The 22,903-nt window shown below is 47.0% G+C and overlaps 2 protein-coding genes across 3 annotated transcripts in view; one reads left to right on the top strand and one right to left on the bottom strand.

Annotated features, from left to right (window-relative positions):
- Positions 1 to 323: 323 nt before the first annotated feature.
- TRMT1 (tRNA methyltransferase 1) lies at positions 324 to 14,630 on the top strand. 2 transcript variants are annotated; one of them, XM_069947800.1, is made up of 17 exons: positions 324 to 396; positions 3,000 to 3,157; positions 3,265 to 3,320; positions 4,820 to 4,959; positions 5,690 to 5,877; positions 7,792 to 7,907; positions 7,989 to 8,101; positions 8,378 to 8,526; positions 8,613 to 8,696; positions 9,187 to 9,256; positions 9,333 to 9,467; positions 9,562 to 9,644; positions 10,061 to 10,169; positions 11,349 to 11,425; positions 11,500 to 11,619; positions 12,658 to 12,769; positions 13,685 to 14,630. In XM_069947800.1, the coding sequence occupies exons 2-17, from the start codon at positions 3,036 to 3,038 to the stop codon at positions 13,790 to 13,792; spliced, it is 1,782 nt and encodes a 593-aa protein (XP_069803901.1). In that variant the 5' UTR covers positions 324 to 396; positions 3,000 to 3,035; the 3' UTR covers positions 13,793 to 14,630. The 2 variants fall into 2 exon arrangements, with proteins under 2 accessions (XP_069803901.1, XP_069803893.1); XM_069947792.1 differs by having other exon boundaries at positions 338 to 396; positions 2,940 to 3,157.
- MAN2B1 (mannosidase alpha class 2B member 1) overlaps positions 13,907 to 22,903 on the bottom strand; it is a 35,127-nt gene continuing 26,130 nt past the window's right edge. The window contains exons 13-24 of the mRNA XM_069947782.1: positions 22,213 to 22,329; positions 21,789 to 21,977; positions 21,605 to 21,702; positions 21,374 to 21,491; positions 21,170 to 21,288; positions 20,991 to 21,092; positions 20,356 to 20,443; positions 19,035 to 19,115; positions 18,399 to 18,635; positions 17,533 to 17,682; positions 17,090 to 17,192; positions 13,907 to 14,155 (exon numbers count right to left, since the gene is read on the bottom strand). Coding sequence (XP_069803883.1) covers positions 14,034 to 14,155; positions 17,090 to 17,192; positions 17,533 to 17,682; positions 18,399 to 18,635; positions 19,035 to 19,115; positions 20,356 to 20,443; positions 20,991 to 21,092; positions 21,170 to 21,288; positions 21,374 to 21,491; positions 21,605 to 21,702; positions 21,789 to 21,977; positions 22,213 to 22,329 — 1,524 coding nt within the window. The 3' untranslated portion in view covers positions 13,907 to 14,033. The remainder of the gene's footprint in view (positions 14,156 to 17,089; positions 17,193 to 17,532; positions 17,683 to 18,398; positions 18,636 to 19,034; positions 19,116 to 20,355; positions 20,444 to 20,990; positions 21,093 to 21,169; positions 21,289 to 21,373; positions 21,492 to 21,604; positions 21,703 to 21,788; positions 21,978 to 22,212; positions 22,330 to 22,903) is intronic.

Raw genomic sequence — 22,903 nt, 5'->3', positions numbered from 1 at the left:
TGCCAGATTATCAGACATTTATGCTATCTATACATTATAAACCCCATTCTTAAGACTCCAGTCACATATTGGACACTGATATGATGGTTGATCATTCTTTACTAGTACATATAAGTGTTAACAATGGGATTCAGTATAGAAAACTGTTTGCTTATCAGTCTCTGAATATAAATGATAAGGAAGCATGTTTTCAGACTCTTGAAACTCGTTACTAGTAGTTCCACAAACACAAACTCAACAGCTATCAGTGTACAATAAAACGCGCTGCAACAAAATTTGACCTTCTTGAAGCTCCGTCGGGCCAAGCGCTGGTTGGTTAGAAGGCGTCACGTGATGCGCACGCAGCCGCGTAGCAAGATGGCGGCGCCCTTGTGAACATGCTGTAGTGAGTGGGAGGTAATATTAGGTGGGAGAGCGGGTTGTCGAGGGGGTGTAATATTTTAGGTTTTCGTTGAGTGCTGTGTGATAAAGAGAGGGGGTGGGATTGGAGTTGTTAGTATAATTTGTTGCAGTAGGCTTCACCTCGTGACTCTCCAGTTGCTGGAAGACTACAAGTCCCAGCATGCACTGACAGGTGGCTGTGAGAGCATGTTGGGAGTTTTCGTTTGGCAGCAGCTGTAAAGCCATAGGTTGCTGTATATCTGTATGTTGTAAGTGTCTTTATAGAGGTGAAGCAGAGACCATTGCCTGTGATCTGATATGAGGCAGCAGTGTTCATCATTAACTTATATGGATGATCATCAGGATTCAACTCTGTTCACACTGTTTAAGGTTCCATTTACAAAGAGAGATTATCTGACAGATTATCTGCCAAAGATTTGAAGCCAAAGCCAGGAATGGACTATAAACAGACATCAGGTCATAAAGGAAAGCCTGAGAGTTCTCCTCTTTTTAAATCCAGTCCTGGCTTCAAATCTTTGGCAGATAATCTGTGTACATGGATCCTTAGTTGTGAGCATTTGGTGTATGTGTTGGACACCCTTGAAATCCCTCACCCCGATCAGTGTGACACAGAGGGCAGCCGCCCCGGCACACAGCAAGGACTTGCAGTAGGTGCTGAACATCTGGGGAGGTAATCCAGGTAAACCCAGACTTTATACATCATGGGGGAGATTTATCAAAGTATAGACACTGGTGTGACTTGCCCACAGCAGCCAATCACAGCTCAGCTCTTAGCTCTGGTAACATGATAGAGGAGCTGTGATTGGCTGCTATGGGCAGGTTACACCCTTTGATAAATCTGGGCCTATACGTTTAGGTAGTGACTAAATCCCATACCGTATAGGGACCTCTCCAGGCAACCCCCGCCCTGGCCGGATTTCATTGGCTGCTCCACTCCAGGCTTCCTAACAGCCAAACCCCCGACCACAATACAAATGTTTAGTTTTAGGGTTAGGGTTGCGGGTCGGATTAGGGTTACGCCCCACTGATTTCTCATGTTCTAACTCTCCCCACAGCCCCAACCTTAAAGTGACTGTACCACCAGGCCCAGGCAGAAGCACTGGAGGCGGGCTGACCCACCCTTAGTGGGAGGAATCCCCCGCCCCTCTATGTTAGGGTTCCATTGATTCTAATGGAGTCACATCATGGAGGGGCTGGGGTTTCCTCCCACTAAGGGTGGGTCGGCCCGCCTCCAGTGCTTCTGCCTGGGCCTGGTGGTACAGTCACTTTAACCCTAACCCTCCTGATTAGCACTAATCCCGAGGGTTAGGGTTGTCGTGTGGGCAGGGGATAGTTAAGTAGTTTGGTAGTAACCCTAATCGACCCCTAACCCTAAAACTAAACGCTTGTATTAGGGTCGGGGGTCCGGCAGGGTCTAATTTTGGCTGCTAGGAAGCCTGGAATGGAGCAGACAATGAAATCCGGCCGGGGCGGGGCTTGCCTGGAGAGGTCCCTTTACGGTATGGGATTTAGTCACTACCTATACGTTTGTGCTAAGAAGCTGCTACTCTGCTCTTCACCCTGCAAGCTGCTAAGCAATCCTACTTCACCTCTCTCTTCTCTGTCCCATAACCGAAAAACCTCTATGACACTCCATTCTCTCCTCAAATTCCAAGTGCAGACCCCCATTAGTGACCTCTGTGCTGAAGGCCTAGCCTCCTACTTCAGGGGCAAAGTAGATCTCATCTGCCAGGGGATCATCTCCCAGTCCCCAGGTAGTGTTCATCCTCTTCCCTCTCACATTTCCTCCTCATCCCTCTCAGCCTTCTATCCAGTGACAGAGGAGGAAGTCTCCAGCCTCCTCTCGCCCCACCATCTGCCCTAGTGACCCTATTCCCTCACACCTCCTCCAGTCTCTCTCCTGCTGTCACTACTTACCTTACTTATAATCTACAACCTCTCTCTTTCCTCTGGCATCTTCCCCTCAACTTCTAAACACTCTGTCATCACTCCATTGCTGTAAAGGTATCTGCACCCCTCCTGGACAGCCAGCTATCGACCTGTCTCCAATCTGACTTCATCTATAAACTCTTGGACGTCTTCTCTACTCCCGTTTAACCTGTTATATCTCTGATAACTCTTCTTCACCCTCCACAGCAAGGATGGGGAACCTTCAGCCCTCCAACTGTTGTAAAACTACAATTCCCATCATGCCTGGACAGCCAAAGCTTTAGCTGTGGCTGTCCAGGCATGATAGGAACTGTAGTTTTGCAACAGCTGGAGGGCCAAAGGTTCCCCATCCTTGCTCTACAGTTTGGATTCCATCCTCTTCATTCTACAGAAAGCGCCCTAATCTAAAGTCGGTAATAACCTCCTCTCTGCCAGCTCTATAATAATAGTGCTTTTATTTGTATAGTGCACACAGATTCCGCAGCACTTTACGTAGCTCTATAAGCGACCACTCATTCTCCTGGATCTCTCTGCAGCACTAGACGCTGCTGACCACCAGAACATTCAGTAATATAACCCATGCTACTGCTACCGTTTTCCTCTTTCAGGTACACCCGATGCTTGCTGTCATTCCTAGGCTGCATTATCTTTCGTCTTCGTTCTTTAAGGTTAAAAATCTATCAAGGAGTTTTTGTGCATTCAAGATGGAGGGGCTGGGACCCACCCAAGAAGAGACCGTCATCACAGAGGGGAAAGCTAGGGTCATCTATCCTAGCGCCAACCAAGTGTTTTATAACCCGGTGCAGGAGTTTAACAGAGACCTGACGTAAGTGTAGACGTTGAGAGGAGGGGTGCTGGTCCCATGATGGAGGCAGGGAGATGGTGATATGTGATGGCCGCCGTCTAAATGATATTCTTATCTTGTATCCTCAGCTGTGCCGTCATCACAGAGTTTGCCCGTATGCAGCTGGCAGAGAAAGGCATTGACCGTGAGTATGTGGGTACTGTAATGGTCCAATGTACATCATGTCTATGACTGTGGCAACACTACTGGGAATTGTAGTGTTAAACCAGCTAGAGCATATAGGGTATCCCAACCCCTCTCCAACCATAGTGATCAATATGCTTTCCTGTGTCCCTGTGGAATAATAGATAATTTAGAGGGGTTGTCTATTTTACAAAACTCACCTTCATAGTCTGCAGACTGATGAGTGGTTACAAAGAGCTTCTCCTTCTCTGAGGCGCCAGTCCTGCGTTACACGGACATCCTATTTAATTTAATAGGAATTATGTAATGCTTTATTTCCCCTGTGGTGGCGCTGCAGCGAGATTGAGCACTTCCAGGTTTCATAGATTATAGCTGATTGCTGGTTGTCCTGGCAGGAGGACATGTGACAACAGCAGATCCCAAACCAGTTGAGATTGTCCAAAGAGGAGAATCCTTTTAAAGTGAATGTACCATCAGGTACATTCGCTTTAACATGACCCACAGATAGAGCGGCGCCGGCGGAGGGAAGCCTGGTTCCTGTGTACGGCGCTGTTCTATCCACGGGTGTTAGGTCAGGGCTGAAGCACTGGAGGTGGGCCGGGCCGCCGCCAGTGGGAGGCATCCCCCGCCCCTCTATGACACGGCTCCATTGATTCTAACATAGCTGCGTCATAGAGGGGCGGTGGATTCCTCCCTCTGGGGGCGGCCCAGTGCTTCAGCCCCGGCTCGGTACCCGTGGACGGCGTCGTACACAGGTACTGGACTGCGGTTTAAAAAATAGACCGCGGCATCAGCTTCCCTGCAACATTTGCTTTAAGTATGATCGAGAAGTGTTGGGAGTGGGTGATCCTGATCGAGAAGTGTTGGGAGTGGGTGATCCTGATCGAGAAGTGTTGGGAGTGGGTGATTTTGATCCAGATACGTTGGGAGTGGGGGATCCTGATCCAGAAGTGTTGGGAGTGGGTGATTTTGATCCAGATACGTTGGGAGTGGGGGATCCTGATCCAGAAGTGTTGGGAGTGGGGGATCCTGATCCAGAAGTGTTGGGAGTGGGTGATTTTGATCCAGATATGTTGGGAGTGGGGGATCCTGATCCAGAAGTGTTGGGAGTGGGGGATCCTGATCCAGAAGTGTTGGGAGTGGGGGATCCTGATCCAGAAGTGTTGGGAGTGGGGGATCCTGATCCAGAAGTGTTGGGAGTGGGGGATCCTGATCCAGAAGTGTTGGGAGTGGGGGATCCTGATCCAGAAGTGTTGGGAGTGGGGGATCCTGATCCAGAAGTGTTGGGAGTGGGGGATCCTGATCCAGAAGTGTTGGGAGTGGGGGATCCTGATCCAGAAGTGTTGGGAGTGGGGGATCCTGATCCAGAAGTGTTGGGAGTGAGTGATCCTGAACCAGAAGAAAATGCTGTTTATACAGGAGGGAGTTTCACATCACACTGGAATCACGCTGTCCTTGTGTCCTCCTGCTGAGGTGTCTGAATCTTCTTGTCCTCCACAGTTGTGGTACCTGGAGAGAGGGAGCAGCAGAAGGTGGTGGTAGATCTGTCAGACAATGGAGAGGACAGCGAAGCCCCTGCCCCTCAGGATAACCCTGCTGCTGCAGAGAGACGCACAGTGACTGTAGGAGAGGCCTGTCCGGTGAGTGCTCACTCAAGTGGCAATTCATTGCCACCTAATGGTCAGATGGCTCAGGGGCTGGTACCGTCAGCATGGAAAGGAGGGTGTATTTAGCACCTTTTGTGTTAACCCTTTCTTACTTAAGGCGCCCATGTTCCGGAGCCGATGCACTTTGTAACACTCGGGTATTAGATAGAGGGGATATCTCATGAGAATGGAGGTCCCTTGTCTCCAGAGTGAATGGAAAAGTAGTGTCCATGTTCAGCCGCTGTCCCATTCACTTGCTAAGAAACTGTGGAAAATAGCCGAGTACAGTGCTTACCTAGCCCCATAGCAAGACCCTAGCCCCACTCTCAAGATGAGGGATTTTGTTTGGTCCCCATTTGATCAGACATTTATGATCTCAGTTGTTATCTTTGGGTAACCCCCTTTAAATAGCATTAGAACAACTAGATAAGATAGCAGCTCCTACTACTCCTACAGGGTGTTGTCCTTTCCTAGCTTTCCTAGATTATTGAATGGAAAATCACCCCTGGGTTATTGCAGTAATGCATTGGGTGCCATTGCTTTTCATCCTTACTCTAGGTCAGAGGTAGGGAACCTTGGCTCTCCAGCTTTAGCTTTGGCTGTCCAGGCATGATGAGAGTTGTAGTTTTGCAACAGCTGGAGAGCCATGGTTCCCTACCCCTGCTGTAGGTCCCTTATTCTCTCTAATGGGAGCACAATTCCTCTCACCATCTCTCTCTGTCAGGAGGGGCTGCGTGTTCTGGAGGGTCTGGCAGCGTCTGGCCTGCGTTCCATCCGTTTTGCCAGTGAAGTTCCAGGGTTGCAGAGCATCGTGGCCAATGACTTCTCTGCCAGTGCGGTGGAGCTGATCAAAAGAAACATTCAGTTCAATGGGGTGGAGCACCTGGTGACTGCCAGCTACAGTGATGCCAGGTAATTTACAATAGGGTGACCCACCCCGGGAACTTAAAGGGGTAGTTTAGCTAAATTATTTTCTTTGTAACTGACATCTATTAAAAAGTCTCCAGTCTTCCAGTACTTGTCAGCCACTGTATGTCCTGCAGGAAGTGGTGTATTCTTCCCAGGCTGACACAGTGTTCTCTGCTGCCACCTCTGTCCATGTCAGGAACTGTCCAGAGCAGCAGCAAATCCCCATAGAAAACCTCTCCTGCTCTGGACAGTTCCTGACATGGACAGAGGTGGCAGCAGAGAGCACTGTGTCAGACTGGAAAGAATACACCACCTCCTGCAGGACATGCATCAGCTGATGACTATTGGAAGACTGGAGATTTTTTAATCAAAGTAAATTACACATCTCTGGCACTTTCTGATAACAGTTGATTTGAAAGAATTTTTTTTGTGCTGAACTAGCCCTTTAAAGGGGTTGTCCAGGTATAGAGAAAACATAGTTGCTTTTGTTTAAAAACAGCACCACACCTGTCCATGGGTTTCATTTGGTATTACATCTCAGTTCCAGCTTTAATTGTTTTATTCTGTTGGGAAAGGGGATAACGTTCTTATATGTGCCCTCCCAGTCCCAGCTCTAGCTCCCCTCAGTGGACCAATGGTGTAGATGCAAGACCCTTTTCTATAACATAGGCAGTTGTGTTCATGGGTCCAGATGCCCAGGAGGACCTCTTCTGCGTTGACACCTTTGCCCTGCTGCATGACCCCTGACTGGCACCAATAGGCAGATTCTGGATGGATGCATCTTTGATAGTATAGGCCCCCTTATTGGAGCGTCAGTCATACAATAGTATAACCTACTTGCTATAATAGTCCATGCTATACGTGTACCTGGCATCTGCAGGTGTGTAGACGTTCACATCCTCTTGCGGGTGGAGCTGGATACTCTGGAGCATTCCATTCCGTGCCGCATACATAACAATTACATGAGTAATATTTCTAGCAATGTGGCCTATCAGTAACAGGTGACATCGCTGACTCACCACAGCTGGCATCTGTTATAATGGCTATTTACACCTTGGGTGCCTGGAGACGTTCTAGGGTTGGCATTGTAAACAGCTTTAAAGGGCAACTCCGGGAAATTATTTTTTTTTTTTTCAAATCAACTGGTGTCAGAAAGTATCAGAGATTTGTAATTTGTTTCTATTAAAAGATCTCCAGTCTTCCCGTACTTATCAGCTGCTGTATGTCCTGCAGGAAGTGGTGTATTTTCTCCAGTCGGGAGGCTGGAGAGATTTTCTATGGGGATTTGCTGCTGCTCTGGACAGTTCGTGACATGGACAGAGGGGGCAGCAGAGAGCACTGTGTCAGACTGGCAAGAATACACCACTTCCTGCAGTACATACAGCAGCTGATTAGTACTGGAAGACTGGAGATTTTTTTAATAGAAGTAGATTACAAATCTATAAAACTTTCTGATACCAATTGATTTGAAATAAATCGTCAGTCTTCCAGTACTTATCAGCTGCTGTATATCTTGCAGGAAGTGCTGTATTCTTTCCAGTCTGACTCAGTGCTCTCTGCTGCCACCTCTGTCCGTGTGAAGAACTGTCCAGAGCAGCAGAAAATCTCTCCTGCTCTGGATAGTTCCTGACATGGACAGAGGTGGCAGCAGAGAGCACTGAGTCAGACTGGAAAGAATATACCACTTCCTGCAGGACATACAGCAGCTGATAAGTACTGGAAGACTGGAGATTTTTTTTAATAGAAGTCAATTACAAATTGGATTGGATTTCTAACTGTAGTCAAGTACAGCTCTTTGCCACAGTTGAAAAGTGAAAGGAGTGGATCCAGCATGCTGGATCCATTTTCAGGTCTCCGGATCTACTATAGGGGGCTATATGAATGACAGATGTAATCCCCCTTCCTCTTCCATTATAGGATGCTGATGTATAACCGGATGGGAAAACACGATCGCTTTGATGTCATAGATCTGGATCCCTATGGGAGTCCATCCATGTTCCTGGACGCAGCGGTGCAGAGTGTCGGTGAAGGAGGTAGGGGGCGCTGTTTGCGCTGTAGAGATGAGTTGTAGCCTTGTACATGCGATGATCGATGGTTCTGCGTCTCCTCTACAGGGCTGCTTTGTGTGACCTGCACGGACATGGCCGTGCTGGCGGGTAACAGCGGGGAGACTTGTTATGGCAAATATGGCTCCATGTCACTAAAGTCCAGGTTCTGCCATGAAATGGTGAGAGCTGAGGTTTGGTGGTGGTGGTGTGGGGGGTAACCATTGCATCCTTGTCCAGTAGGTGGCGCCATATGTTTGGGTTATCAATGATTCTACATTTCTTAGAGCAAGGGGGTCAAACTTTTAGCCCTCCAGCTGTTGCAAAACTACAATTCTCATCATGCCTGGACAGCCTTGGCTGTCCAGGCATGATGGGAATTGTAGTTTTGCAACAGCTGGAGGGCCAAAAGTTTGACCCCCTTGTCTTAGAGCAATCTGTAATTCTGCCCTCCGCAGGCTCTACGTATCCTCTTACACAGCCTAGATCTACGTGCCAATTGTTACCAGCGTTACATCGTGCCTCTGCTCAGCGTCTCCGCTGACTTCTACATCCGAGTCTTTGTCAGAGTATTTACCGGACAGGCCAAGGTGAAGATGTCTGCCAGGTGAGTGCCGCTCTAGAGTCTGTAGAAATGTATGCGGAACAGAAAAGATAATCAGATCCCCCCCCCCCCCCCATTTATCTCCATAGTAAACAAGTAATAGTGTACAACTGTGTGGGCTGTGGAACGTTCCATCTGCAGCGTATGGGGAGAGCTGTCGCTCATGGAAACAAGTAAGTTAATTGAGAGTCAAATCAAATCAACTGGTGTCAGAGATTTGTATTTTACTTCTAACAAAAAAAAAATCTCCAGTCTTACAGTACTTATCAGCTGCTGTATGTCCTGCAGGAAGTGGTGTATTCTTTTCAGCCTGAGACGGTGCTCTCTGCTGTCTTCTCTGTCCATGTCAGGAACTGTCCAGAGCAGTAGCAAATCCCCATAGAAAACCTCTCCTGCTGTGGACAGTTCCTGACATGGACAGAGGTGGCAGCAGAGAGCTCTGTGTCAGACTGGAGAGAATACACCACTTCCTGCAGCTGATAAGTATTGGAAGGCTTAAGATTTTTTTTAATACAAGTGAATTACAAATCTGTATAATGTTATGACACCAGTTAATTTGAAAGAAAATATCCCATTGAAGAACATTACAACTGGCTTGTAGTGGCTGATAACTGGGAGCAATAGATTACAGGGTAACTGTTCCTGTCATCTCTCTCTGAACAGTATGAAATACTCAGCAGGGACCGGACCTCCCATAGGAACGAGCTGTGAGTTCTGTCAGCAGAAGCATCAGGTAGAGAGGAGCATCCGTCACAATATGGCCGTCATTCCCCTGTCTGCCCCTTGTAACGCTGTTGCCTGTGCTCCAGGTCGGAGGACCCATCTGGGCAGAGCCCCTCCATGATGTAGCCTTTGTACAGAAAGTCCTGACCGCTTCAGAGAGAAATCCAAAGCGCTTCAAAATGTCAGACAGAATAGAGGGAATGCTCAGCATGGTGACTGAGGTGAGAGCGCCCCCTTGTGGCCTCTTAAGATAATAATTTAAAATGATTCAACATACAAAATATCAATGGATTTTTTATTAATTTTTTTCTGCAGGAGCTGAACATCCCATTGTATTATACAATGGACAACCTGAGCAGCACTGTCCGGTGTAACACGCCATCGCTGCTACAGTTCCGGTGAGCTGACGATTTTCTTCCATTTTACCATTCCCGTCCTTTTAAAGTGTACCTGTCGTTTGAAAAAAAAAAAACTTGACTTTTGTCACAGAGACCTGTCAAAAGTTTTAATTGGTACTGATCTTTAGAACAAGCCGGGAGAAGACCGCGCTGCAGCACGTCTGCTCCTCGCTCTGTCACATGATCCGTCTGGCTCCATAGACTTACATTAGGAGCCCAATAGATCACGTGACACAGAGCCGGGAGAGGATCGGGCTTAGCACTGTCTTCTCCCAACTTATTCTCATGATCGGTACGGGTGTAAAGACTTCTACCCAGACCGATCAAAACATTTGACAGGTCTCTAGTAAAAAGTTTGTCCAAATGACAGTGACACTTTTAAGTTTACAGCAGGGTCTTAACCCTCTGTCTTCCAGGTCTGCCCTGCTGCATGCTGGGTATAAGGTCTCGCTGTCACACGCCTGTCAGAACGCCATAAAAACCGACGCTCCTCCCTCCGTCATCTGGGATATAATGAGATGCTGGGTGAGTGACTTCTATTGTTTTCACACGCACACATCTCAAAAATAAAGTTTCTACCATAAGTAAATACCAGTAATAACCACTATGACTGCAATTGTAGCTCCTAAAGTTTTTTTTTTTTTTTTTTAGAGTTCCTAAGATACCTTCTAGGTGCAATAACTTTTAAATTGTCAATTAAAAAATCTTTGGCCATATCAAAAGGTTTGATCTGTTGGGCTCTAGGTGTTCACCAATCACTGGTAAAGCTTGGGATAAGGTCTTGGCTGTGTGCTTCACTCGCTGTATAATATGGGTGCTATAGACTTTCTATGGGGTCCATGTCTAGCAGTGAGACAGGGGAAAGCACTTAGCCGAGTACTACTTCCAGCAATCGATGGAGATCTGAACCCCCCGAACTAATGTGATCAAAGCTTTCGACATGTTGCTTCCATCCAGAAACAGCACCTCTCCTGTCCTCAGTCTGGGTGAGGGGCTTTTGCATCTCAGTTTTGTTGAAGTGAATTGTAATACCACACACAACCTGAGGACAGGGGTGGTGCTGTTTTTGCAAAAAAAAGTAGCTGTGTTTTTTCTAATCCTACATAACCCCCTTTAAGTGACAGTGACATTGTATGGAGTCTGAGAGATGATGACAACCACTGTTTCAGCTGTAATTTGGCCTTATTGGTTGTTTTAAGGATTGTCTTCTGTAAGACTGGGTTCACATTACGTTTTTGCAAAAAAATCTGATGCAATTGTGTGCATCTGTTTTGATCCGTTTTTCCATTGACCTCCATTATATATATAAAAAAAAAAAAAAAACAGATCCAGCACCACCTTGGTGTTAAACTGATGGCCACCATGATAGAAGCTGATGTACCAAGACTTTCATGAATGTTCTGGGGCAGTTTTTAATATGATTTGTAGCTGCTGCAGAACCTCTTCTGAAAGAGAAGGACAACTTTATATTAATGTGTGGGAGACACAATTAACCTCTCTGTACAATCTGTATTAAAGGAGGAAAGAGAAGTATCAGGTAAGTAACAGAGGAGAACAGAGGAGTCCTATAGAGATACGCCTAGTTCTGCGGGACTTACACATCCCAATGGGGATAGAATCTTTCTGATGTAGTAACCTTGGTTCTGTTCTGACTCATTGGGCCTCAGTATTATCAGAGATCTGAACAGATTCCATCCCCAACAGGAGAAACTGAATCCGGTGAAAAGAGAGAAACTGTCAGAGACCAGCCCGGCCTACCACATCCTCAGCACAGAGCCCAGGTGGGTGTATAATGGAACGCCTCTCTATTATAAGCTCAGATAGACGCTCTGGGATAACTTTCCTCTCTCTGCAGGATTCAGGCTAATTTTGAAATTCGAGAAGATGCAAATCCAAAGTCCAGGAAGATGGGCCTAAAGAGGTTTCAGGAGAATCCAGAGGCCAACTGGGGACCTAAAGCCCGAGCCAAAGCCAGGTAAGTATATACAGGGAATTTTATCAAACTGGTGTAAAGTAGAATTGTCTTAGTTTCCCCTACCAACCAATCAGATTCCACTTTTCAAAGAATTTGTGAGGAATGAAAAGTGGAATCTGACTGGTTGCTAGGGGCAACTGAGCCAGTTCTACTCTAAACCAGTATGATAAATCTCCCCCATAGTCTGATACCGGAGTGGCGGATAGTCTAAACCACAGGTGTCAAACTCAGGCCCTCCAGCTGTTACAACAGCTAAAGCTTTGGCTGTCCATGCATGATGGGAATTGTAGTTTTGCAACAGCTGGAGGGCCTGAGTTTGACATCCCTGGTGTAAATCATTGTTCATCAACCTGTGGCTTTCCAGCTGTAGAAAAACTACAGCTCTGCATGTCCTGACAGCTTTGCCGGAAGTTGTAGTTTTACAGCAGCTTGAAAGCTACAGGTTGATGAACAATGGTCTAAGGGCTCTATTAAACGGCCTGATATTGAGGGGGAAGTGAGCGCCGACCTGTCAGCTCACTGTCTATACTCTTACACGCACAGACATCAAGCAGGAGGGCTGTCTGGACTATCTTTAAATAGTCCAGGCGTCCTGTAGAAGAGAATCTGATGCCACCGCTCCTATTACACGGGGAGACAGGCAGCAGACCATCCCTATCGTCGATTTTAGAACATTCTGAGAGACAAAGATCAGCCGACATTGTGCATGTCGACTGATCTTTGCCTTTTAACGTGATCTATCACACAAAACGATTATCAGCCAGTAATCCGCCAAGTATGGTTGATGATCATTTGTAATAGGACCCTAAGTCAGGCATGGAAAACCTTCCAACTATTGCAAAAGTACAGTTCCCATCATCCCTGGGGAGCCAAAGCTTTAGCATCATGGAGGGCAGCAGGTTTGATGCCACTGGTCCAAGGACAGAAGCTGTAGTGTTTGCAGCCTGCTGCTTATCAGTCAGCTACTTCTAATAAGAGTTGTAGTTACAGCAGAGTCATGGTATACCACAGCCACTGATGACGTGTTGTCTCCTTTAGGGGAGGAATATCAACCTCTTTGGAGGAGAAAAGGAAACATTTTCAAAACAAGAGAAAAGCCGTCCTGGAAGATTCAACTTTTAAACAGTTCACATGTAAGAAGTACAAGCAGGTAAGTGAGCGGAGCTGTTAAGACTAGGTGGGGGTGGGGGGGGGGGGGGTAATGGTTACCTCCCCCCAGTGGTGGTGCTGTAGGGGAAACCAGCAAGTATCCTACTAATTACAGCTGGAGGCATTGTAACCCCCAGTCCAGGATGAGGATGGCTAAAGGATGGCGCTGGTCTATGGATGACTGATAGTCAGTGTATACAGTCTGATGAAACCACAGTCACACATGGTCGCCAACAGTCGTATTATTTTGTCTGCGACATGTAGTATTGGCTCATTGTGTGGTTTATTGGCATCTGCAGGCTGTACCCTAATGGTGCGTTTACACAGATTTATTTGACAGATTGTTTAAGCCAAAGCCAGGAATGGTTTTGAAAAGAGGGGAAATCTCAGTCTTTTGTTTATGACCTGGTCCCTGTTTATAGTCTGTTCCTGGCTTTGGCTTCAAAGATCTGTCAGATAAATCTCTGTGTAAACGCACCATCAGGGTCCTTTTACACACCTACACAGATTTCTGACAGATTATTGAAGCCAAAGCCAGGAACAGACTACAAACATAGAACAGGTCCTAAAGGAAAGACTGATGATTCTTCTCTTTTTAAATCTGTTCCTGGCTTTGGCTTCAGTGATCTGTCAGCCAATCTGTGTGTGTGTAAAAGGACCCTTAGCCTGAGGGATGGGGAATCTTCAGCTGTTGCAAAACTACAATTCCCATCATGCCTGGACAGCTACAAGTGTTGTCTCTCTAGGCATGATGTAAAATGTAGTTTTGGCTGGAGGCCTTTGTTATTTATGGTAGTATTATATCAGTGACTATATACATTAGGATGCTCTTAATTTTCTAGCAATTCTTACCGGAGTTTTTTCCTGCCCAAAATTATGTTGTGATCGTCCTCAATCTAGTTTCCTTCTTCTTCAGGGTTCCTGTGACCTGGGCGACAGCTGCCGATACTCCCATTCACTTACCGACTCTGAAATGGAGTGCCAGGACACCCCTCCGTCAGACGATAACACCCCTGCCTCCTGAGGGTGCTCTGCTTTCTTTTGCTGCCCATAACTGCTAACATGGTGGACAGACATTTCTGCCTTTTAACATGTACATTTTCCCTGGAGAGCAAACGAAACTACAGTGATATTTTTTTTTTTCTTTGGAAAATAGAGTTTATTTGAGCCCTGTTACAGAGTATAATACACGGTCAGTAAGGCCTAGGGCTGCCAGGCACGGAGGACCCCTGCTGTTTTGGGTAGTGTACTCCCTCATGGTGTCATCATCTATCCCCATGTTTTCTGTACTGAATGGTGGCAAGAAAGGTTCGGATCTCCATGGGGTTCAGTATGATGGCCGTGGGATCCAGGAAGGAGGACTTGTCTCCTCTGGGCACATCAGAAGCTGCAATAAAGAAGCATATACAGGGTATGTATACTGCAACCATGTCCTTATTGCTCCACTACAGCTAAACTGGCCTACAGATAGAAGAACTAACACCTGACTGTATAGCAGTTACATTATCCATAATGGAAGGACATGTGACTGTATAGCCAGGGTAGGGAACCTTGGCTCTCCAGCTGTTGCAAAACAACAACTACCATCATGCCTGGTCAGCTAAAGCTCTGGCTGTCCAGGCATGATGGGAGTTATTGTTTTCCCTACCCCTGCTTTATAGGATAGTAGTAGCATAGCTGTGGTCTACAATGTAACTGACCAGCTGCTGTGAAACTACAACTCACAGGATGCACAGCTGTAAGCTAAATGCAGTAAAGTTGCTGAACAAGGGGGCAAGTACAATCCATGAGAACCGGCCGAGCTGATCTGGAAGCAAAGCTTTTCTTTTTTGATCATTAAAACTGTATAAAATGATCCTGAACATCAGGTGCCTCTTTCCTTATTGTGGGCTGCATGCTTCATACACAGGTCACAACCAAGCTTAGCTGATATCTATTGCATCATGGGAAATTAACTTTTATACTCATTTCCAAAAGAAAGTAATGTATCCAGATATCTCAGATTGCTGCAGGACTAATAATGATTTTTTTTTTATATAGCGCCAACAGATTCCTAAGCACTTTACAATTCTGGGGGTACATACATAGACAAAAATAGACATTACAGAGATATACGTATAATTATCCATACATGAGGAGTGAGGGCCCTGCTCGCATGCATGATCTTACAGACTGGAGAGGGGGCGAGACAAAATGGCAAAGGGGCAAAATCCTTCCTTTCTTTAGCATGGTCCGGCCATCTTTATAAATAAGGCAGTGCAGTTAAAGGTGGGTAACCAGTCACCAACCAATGCCTGCCTGCTACAGGTCTAAGTGCTTAAATGCCTGGCGCATGTATTGGGGGGAGGGGGGGGGGCAATTTAGGGAACCTGGTAAGCCTGCTTGAATAGATGAGTTTTGAGGGCACGTTTGAAGCTTTGGGTATTGGAGGTAAGTCTGAAAGTCTTGGGTAATGCATTCCATAGGACTGGTGCAGCTCGGGTGAAGTCCTGGAGACGGGAGTGAGAGGTGCGGATCAAGGTGAATGTTAGTCGTGTGCAGAGCGTAAGGCACGGGTAGGGCGGTAGACAGAGATGAGGGAGGAGATATAGGGAGGTGCAGCACTGTGGAGAGCCTTGTGGGTGAGCAGGAGGAGTTTGTATTGTATCCTGTGTTTAATAGGGAGCCAATGTAGTGACTGGCACAGGGGGGAGGCATAAGTATAGCGGCTGGCACAGGGGGGAGGCATCTGTATAGTGACTGGCACAGGGGGGAGGCATCTGTATAGCGGCTGGACATGGAGATGAGCCTGGCCGCTGTATTGAGAATGGACTGGAGAGAGGAGAGTTTAGAGGAAGGAAGGCCGATTAGTAAGGAATTGCAGTAGTCAAGACGGGAATGAATCAAAGCGACTATGAGAGTTTTAGCAGATTCAACAGTAAGGAAGGGACGGATTTTAGATGCAGATTACAGGAAGGTGAAAGAGATTGAAAATGAGGAGTGAAGGACAGATCTGAGTCAAACATCACCCCAAGGCAGTGGGCTTGCTGTGTAGGGGCTATGGTCGCACCACAGACAGAGATGGAGATGTCAGGTGGGGGGCGGTTAGCAGAGGGAGGGAGGACAAGAAGCTCAGTCTTAGCAAGGTTTAGTTTTAGGAATAGGGAGGACATAGCGTTAGAGACGGCAGACAGACAGTTACTGGTGTGTTCTGTAGAAGAGCGGGGGTGATTGTCAAATTGTCACGTACACACTTACTAACACGTGACGTGGATGCCACTGCAAGGGGTTAATCTATTTCCACTCACTCAATCTTGCAATCACCTTCCACTCACGTGGCAAATTGAGCATAAATCACACCCCAACACAGGGCCAGCACCTCAACACACACGCTGCCACCACCTTTCAAATTAAGTGTGAAAGGACACTGTCACCCCACAACACCACTCACTGGCACTCACAGGGTTAAAACACTACATCCAAAGGCTTCTTAGAGCATACAAGGACCAAAACTGCTTTAATAGACAAAAAAGTACAGTGCTTACAAAAATAAAGGTAAAATAAGGTGACACACATACATGCAATAACACTCATAAAATAAAAGGGAGAAATAAGCAGAAACTTTATAAGACTTACAATAGTTGTTGCCTTCCCAGGGGGTAGGAGAAATCATGGATCGCAGCTCAGTCAGACTGACCCCATACACTGCCACTGGATGTGGTACCGCTACTCAGAGGCTACTTTTTGGTATTGTCCATTTTGCTGATAGGTCAGTGACTTTTAGACCTGCCTCTTTGATGCACTCAACATTTTGCTCAGTGCAAGTCTCTAGTAGGGATATATATATATATTTATATATCTGATTATTATTATGTCCATTGTAGACATTAAAGGGGTAATTTTCCTTTCAGATCAGCTGGTGCCCGAGATTTGTATTTTACTTCTATTAAAAAATCTCCAGCCTTCCAGTACTTATCAGCTGCTGTATATCTTGCAGGAAGTGGTGTATTCTTTCCAGTCTGACACAGAGCTCTCTGCTACCACCTCTGTCCATGTCAGGAACTAACCATAGCAGCAGCAAATCCCTTTAAAAAAAACCCTCTCCTGTTCTCCAAACTGGAAAAATACCACTTCCTGCAGGGTATACAGCAGCTGATAGGTACTGGAAGATTTTTTAATAGAAGTAAAGTTCAAATCTCTGGCACCTTGATTTGAAAGAAAAAAAAAAATTGTGAATAACCCCCTATAAATCAGCAGGACACTGGAGCCAGGCCTATCCTCTTCTAAGCGCAGTGTGGGGATTATCCTCCCTTGTATATTATACAGCAGCATAGGCACTCACCTCCCTCCGCTTTCCACTGCATACGATTCATCTTACTCTTTGGCAGATTTGCTGACAGGGTCATTTCTTCCACCTCAGACAAGGAGAGTGTGGAGAACAGCTCCTGTATAAGGATAAGAGCAGATGAGGATGGTGCTGTCGCCATGTTATATCTAGAGATGATCGAACTCGAATCTTCTGCGTATGACTCCTGCTGCCTTCCCGTTCTGTGGGGAAGGTGGAGACAGCCAGAGTACCGCCTGGATAACAGGGATACAGCATAGGTAATAGACTGTATCCCTGTTTTCCAGGCGGTACTCGGGCAGTCTCCACCTTCCCCACGGAACGGGAAGGCATCGGAAATCAAATGCTGAAGGTTCGAGTTCGATCGAACCTAACATTTCCTGATGTTTGATCATCTCTGGTTATATCATGTATGGATACACAGTGTATCAGGGTCTCACCTGGAGATTGACTGTGACAGGTTGGGAATAGTTGCTGCTCTCGTGTCCCTGGAAGGGGTGCTCCAACCTGAGAAGAAGCTTGTTTGGCTCGTGCAGTGCGAGGGTGAGGAGGTGGACGTTGTTAGGGAGCGGGGTCCGTAGTGCTGAGAACTATAGCAAAGGAGAGATACGTGATGTGTGGCAGGGGTCAGGTGATAAGACTAGGTTAGGGGAAGGTTGGTGTCCTCCAGTAACTGGTATTTTTATAATTATTTATTTATAAAGCACCCTTAATTCCAGAGGTGGGGTTAAAATTCACCAGGATCCCTGTGATCACTACATGTCATATCATTACTCCTCTCTAGGGTCTATGAGTGACTGTACTATGTGCCGAAAGCTATAGCATCAGTTTAGGGGTAGGCATGCCAACAGTGTCTGTGGTGGTGGTGGTGGGGGTCCAACTTTTGGGACTTTCCACAAACTCCAGAATAGGACCCTGCTGTACAGAGTGGTGGGTCAGCACATGCTCCATGCATTGTCTATGGGAGCACCAGAGAGTTTGGAACCCCTCTGATCAGACGCTTCCTATGGATATGTGTTAAGGACTGGAATACCCCTTTAACCCTGTGGTCACAATAAATTGACTGAAATAAGCCAATGTATATGGTAGTGGGACATATGAACTTCATTCAGGATGAAGACTCACTTGAGCCTAAGTGTCAACTTAATGGGTGGATCCAAAAGGTCCTCTATTACTGACTGCTACTTTGCCAGTGATTGCATTGAGTATGGTGTTTTGTAAAGACTGTGCCAACCTAATACAAGTAGTCAGGACCAGACTGTTCCTATAATAGCTGTATCCAAAGCAACATAGCCCTTATATGTACCTGGTTGGTTGAGTCCTGCTGAGATCTATAGGGAACCCCATCTCCAGAGGAAAGGATGATTTGAGGGGACATATATTCCTGTAGGCCCAGACTCCTGTGCAGATCTGCAGAATCTTCTGGGGTGTCCAAAAGAAGCAAGTGTTTCCCCCTAAGTATGATCCCTTCTAAATACGGCCCAGGCTCCAGCAATGGCTCTCCAACCCCTCGGAAATCGTCATACAGGAGACGTCTGTTGACCTGGCAGGAAGGGATAACACAGGATATAAGGAACTTGGCAGACACTTTGCTTTAGGGCAGGGATGGGGAACCTTGACTCCCCAGCTGTTTCAAAACTACAGTTCCCATCATACCTGGACAGCCAAAGCAAAGCATGATGGGAATTGTAGTTTCGCAACAGCTGGAGAGCCAAGGTTCCCCATCCCTGCTTTATTGTATATGCACATACCTTTTTTCTTACAGTGATCTCCATCTTGTGGTTCTCAAGCTGTAGCAAAACTACAACTTCCAGCATGCCAGACAGCATGAGCTGGGGAGCCACACATTAAACAGCACTGCCTGTAAGAATAGGTGCACCCCAGCCTGGACCACCATTACCTACACTGTTAGCCCAGGCATCCTCCTCCCCCAGACACTCACCATAAGCTCCAGTGACCCGTCAGTAATGCTAGATCCTCCCTGTGATCGGTCTGTTAATACAGTGAACTGAATATTCTTGTCCTGCAAGACAGAGAGAGCCCAGACATAGTATAGTTATTAGACCAGGGTGGGGGGGGATCTGTGGGCAAGGTGACCATGGTGGAGTCCTCTCTTTTACACTGAACCTCCAGAAAGTTTAGATCAGTAATGTCAAACTCTGGCCCGCAGTGCCATTATTTTTGGCCCGGCAGGCAATTCACAGTTTGAATTGCATCTGTCCCACCGACATTGCATTAGATACGACCCCCCATACTTACATGAAAAGATGAGTGAGCAGCCGTATCTCCGCGGCAGGACCAGCATCAAAAGTGGGACCAACAGGATGGGGGGGCTGTATCCAGGGGTATGGTGGGTTTAGGGTACCTTCCAGGGGTAAAAGGTTCCCTTTAACAACTGTTCTACGGGCTGCCTACTATATAAGAGATTATGGGGGAGGGCTAACTACTATATAAAGAGGCTATGGGGGAGGGCTGGCTACTATATGAGACTATTGGGGGGGGGGGGGGGGGGGGGGGGGCTGGCTACTATATGAGACTATTGGGGAGGGCTGGCTACTATATGAGACTATTGGGGAGGGCTGGCTACTATATGAGACTATTGGGGAGGGCTGGCTACTATATGAGACTATTGGGGAGGGCTGGCTACTATTTGGCCACTATTGGAAATGCTGGCTAATATGTGGGGCAACTTTGGTTGGGTTGGGGTTTAATCATGTCATAGCAATGTATCATGTCATTTATCAGCTGAGAGACGCACACCACTGACAGTGCCAGAAGCGCCGCACACTGCTCTGAAAGTGAAAGGAGCGCCGCACACTGCTCTGAAAGTGAAAGGAGCGCCGCACACTGCTCTGAAAGTGAAAGGAGCGCCGCACACTGCTCTGAAAGTGAAAGGAGCGCCGCACACTGCTCTGAAAGTGAAAGGAGCGCCGCACACTGCTCTGAAAGTGAAAGGAGCGCCGCACACTGCTCTGAAAGTGAAAGGAGCGCCGCACACTGCTCTGAAAGTGAAAGGAGCGCCGCACACTGCTCTGAAAGTGAAAGGAGCGCCGCACACTGCTCTGAAAGTGAAAGGAACGCTGCATGCCCTCTTCAATAATTAGGACGGCCCGCGACTTCGTCCAATTTTTTAATTTTGGCCCACTGTATTTGAGTTTGACGCCCCGGGTTTAGATATTTCAGCTCCTGGTTTGGTTCTAACCCACTATGAGTTGGCACCATCCTCAATAGAATGATGGGTGTTATCCTTCAGTATCACGTACCTTGATATAAATCCGGCTGATCACTGGGTAATAGTTTCCAGCTACTGGTTCAGTCTGCTTGAGCGGCCAGGTTTCCCGAAAGTCTCTCCTATGTAAAGAGATGAATGTGATGAGGAGGAGCTATGTGACCAAGAGTCTGCAGCTATGTGGCCTGGACTCTGCTCCTCCCACTACAGGGAGACACACAAGAGGGAGGAGCTATGTGACATTGTCTACTCCCACTACGGGATGACACAGGCCACATGGCATAGAGTCTGCCCCTCCCACCACAGGATAACAGACAGGAGCTATGTAACATGGAGTCTGCTCCTCCCACCACAGGGTGACACAGACAGGAGGGACAAGCTATGTAACGTGGAGTCTGTTCCTCCCACCACAGGGTGACACAGAGGAGGGAGGAGCTAAATGGCAGAGTTTGCCCCTCCCACCATAGGATAACAGACAGGAGGGAGGAGCTATGTGACGTGGAGTCGGCTCCTCTCACCACAGGGTGACACAGAGAGGAGGGAGGAGCTACATGGCAGAGTTTGCCCCTCCCACCATAGGATAACAGACAGGAGGGAGAAGCTATGTGACATGGAGTCTGCTCCTCCCACCTCAGTATATGACCACATAAACACGTCGGCAGTAGTCACCTCCGCTGCAGGACTTGTCTTCCATTAGCATCTGTATAAAATACGCCATCTGTCTGCAGCTTAGAGTCAAAGCGGCTGATCACTTCCTTTCCAATGCGATCCCTGAAAAGAGAAAGTCATCATGAACAGATATTATGGTTGACCCTGGAAGCCCCCATCCTCCATTACTGAGCACTCACCCAATAGGAATAGGCCCCACAGTCCACTCCAGCTCCACGTAGCGCTGGTCAGAGTAGAGCCGCACCACTTGTGAGCACCATGAGGAGAAGTTCTGATACACCTCCTGCACCAGAGAGTTCTGCACAGAGGACCACAGCTTACTGCCACCAGTCACACTAGTTTTACATAAATCAACATAAAACAGAAGTAAATGGATTTCCAACCTGCACCAGGTAGCTGCGGACGTTCTGCGTCATAGGTACAGGTGTAGACTGGTTGGGTCTGAAGATGTACGCTCCAGAGGGCTGCGTGCTGTCAGCATTACCAATACTGGCATTATACCTACAGGAAGAGAAGAGCAACAGAGGTTATAAAAGGATAAATGATGAGGAAGATGAATACAGTACACGCCTGGAAGGGATTCCAGTCACTGAAAGCACAGGAAGGATTCTCACCAGTAAAAGCTGTGTGTAAGAGGTAAGGAGATCCCCTTCTCCAGATTGTGAATGCCTGAGATCAATCCGGTTTCTGGGTGAAATTCTACTCTGTAATACTGGAGGCAGAGAGGGGGAAAGATCAGCGGATCATTGACATGAGCAGCTGGGGGAGGGGCTAGACTATTATATTGCTATAACGCACCTTATTCTCGATCTTCGTTGGGCTCGTCGTCTTCTTTACCCTTGTGAAGAATCTCTCCTGGGCGGACACTTTCTGAACGGTGAACTTGCTAAATCCCAATGGAGGAATCGGAGCCTGAAAAATCAGCTCACGCTCAGCCGTTCCCTGATCTTTACGGACATATTCTGTGAAATTTGACACCGGTGTCACCTTAAAATGTATGGAAGAGATTACATGGGTGAAAGAAGTGTCCTGTCCTGGCTGAAATAATGGGGTGAGGTATTCAAAGAACAAACAATGGTTTTAAAAACCAAACACTGCCTAAAATCCTACAATTCACTTTCAATGATTGTGCTTTAAGCTTCGCAATGCACAAAGTTCTGTTTCCGACACACACACACACACACACACACACTCTGACCCCACAAGAAGTCTCAGATCTCACCTCACTGGTCACAGCTTCCCCAGAGGGGCCTTTTACAATGTAGGCGACACCATTGACTGGAAGCCGGATGTTCCATGTGACCGTATGTCCCAGAGGGTTATACAGGAGGACATTAAACTGTAAGCAAATGATAAGGTAACAAGAAACAATATAAGTATAGTAAAAATGGGTCAACTTATCCATAGCAATACTTATCCTGTAATAATCCTGAGTTACATCCTGTATTATACTCCAGAGCTGCACTCACTATTCTGCTGGTGAGGTCACTGTGCACATACATTACATATCCTGCACTGATCCTGAGTTACACCCTGTATTATACGACATGGAGAAAGAGAGGAGCAGCTGCACATCACACCTATGGCTGATACTAGTGCTGCTAAGCTTATTTTAAAATCCAACGTCAGGATGTTGGCATATAATTTGATCAAACCATACCGCCTCGTGTACCACGTGCAGGTCTCCTGGTTCACACGAGTCCCTACGCTAACTCCACACTGTGTTGGTCGGACCAAACCCAAAATGCCCCACCAAAACCCGGCCAGCACCACCGGTGGGGAAGGCTGCCCCCAAACAACACAAATATGAATATGGTATTGCACTCACCACCACTGCTGCAAACAGAATGGAAAAAACATGGAGATACTGACATGTGAGCACAGGTATATTCTGCTGATCTGGGTTACGTAGG

This window comes from Dendropsophus ebraccatus, chromosome 1 (genome assembly GCF_027789765.1).
Source record: "Dendropsophus ebraccatus isolate aDenEbr1 chromosome 1, aDenEbr1.pat, whole genome shotgun sequence".
Taxonomy (NCBI): Eukaryota; Metazoa; Chordata; class Amphibia; order Anura; family Hylidae; genus Dendropsophus; species Dendropsophus ebraccatus.
This window is presented reverse-complemented; position numbering and strand designations above follow the sequence as displayed.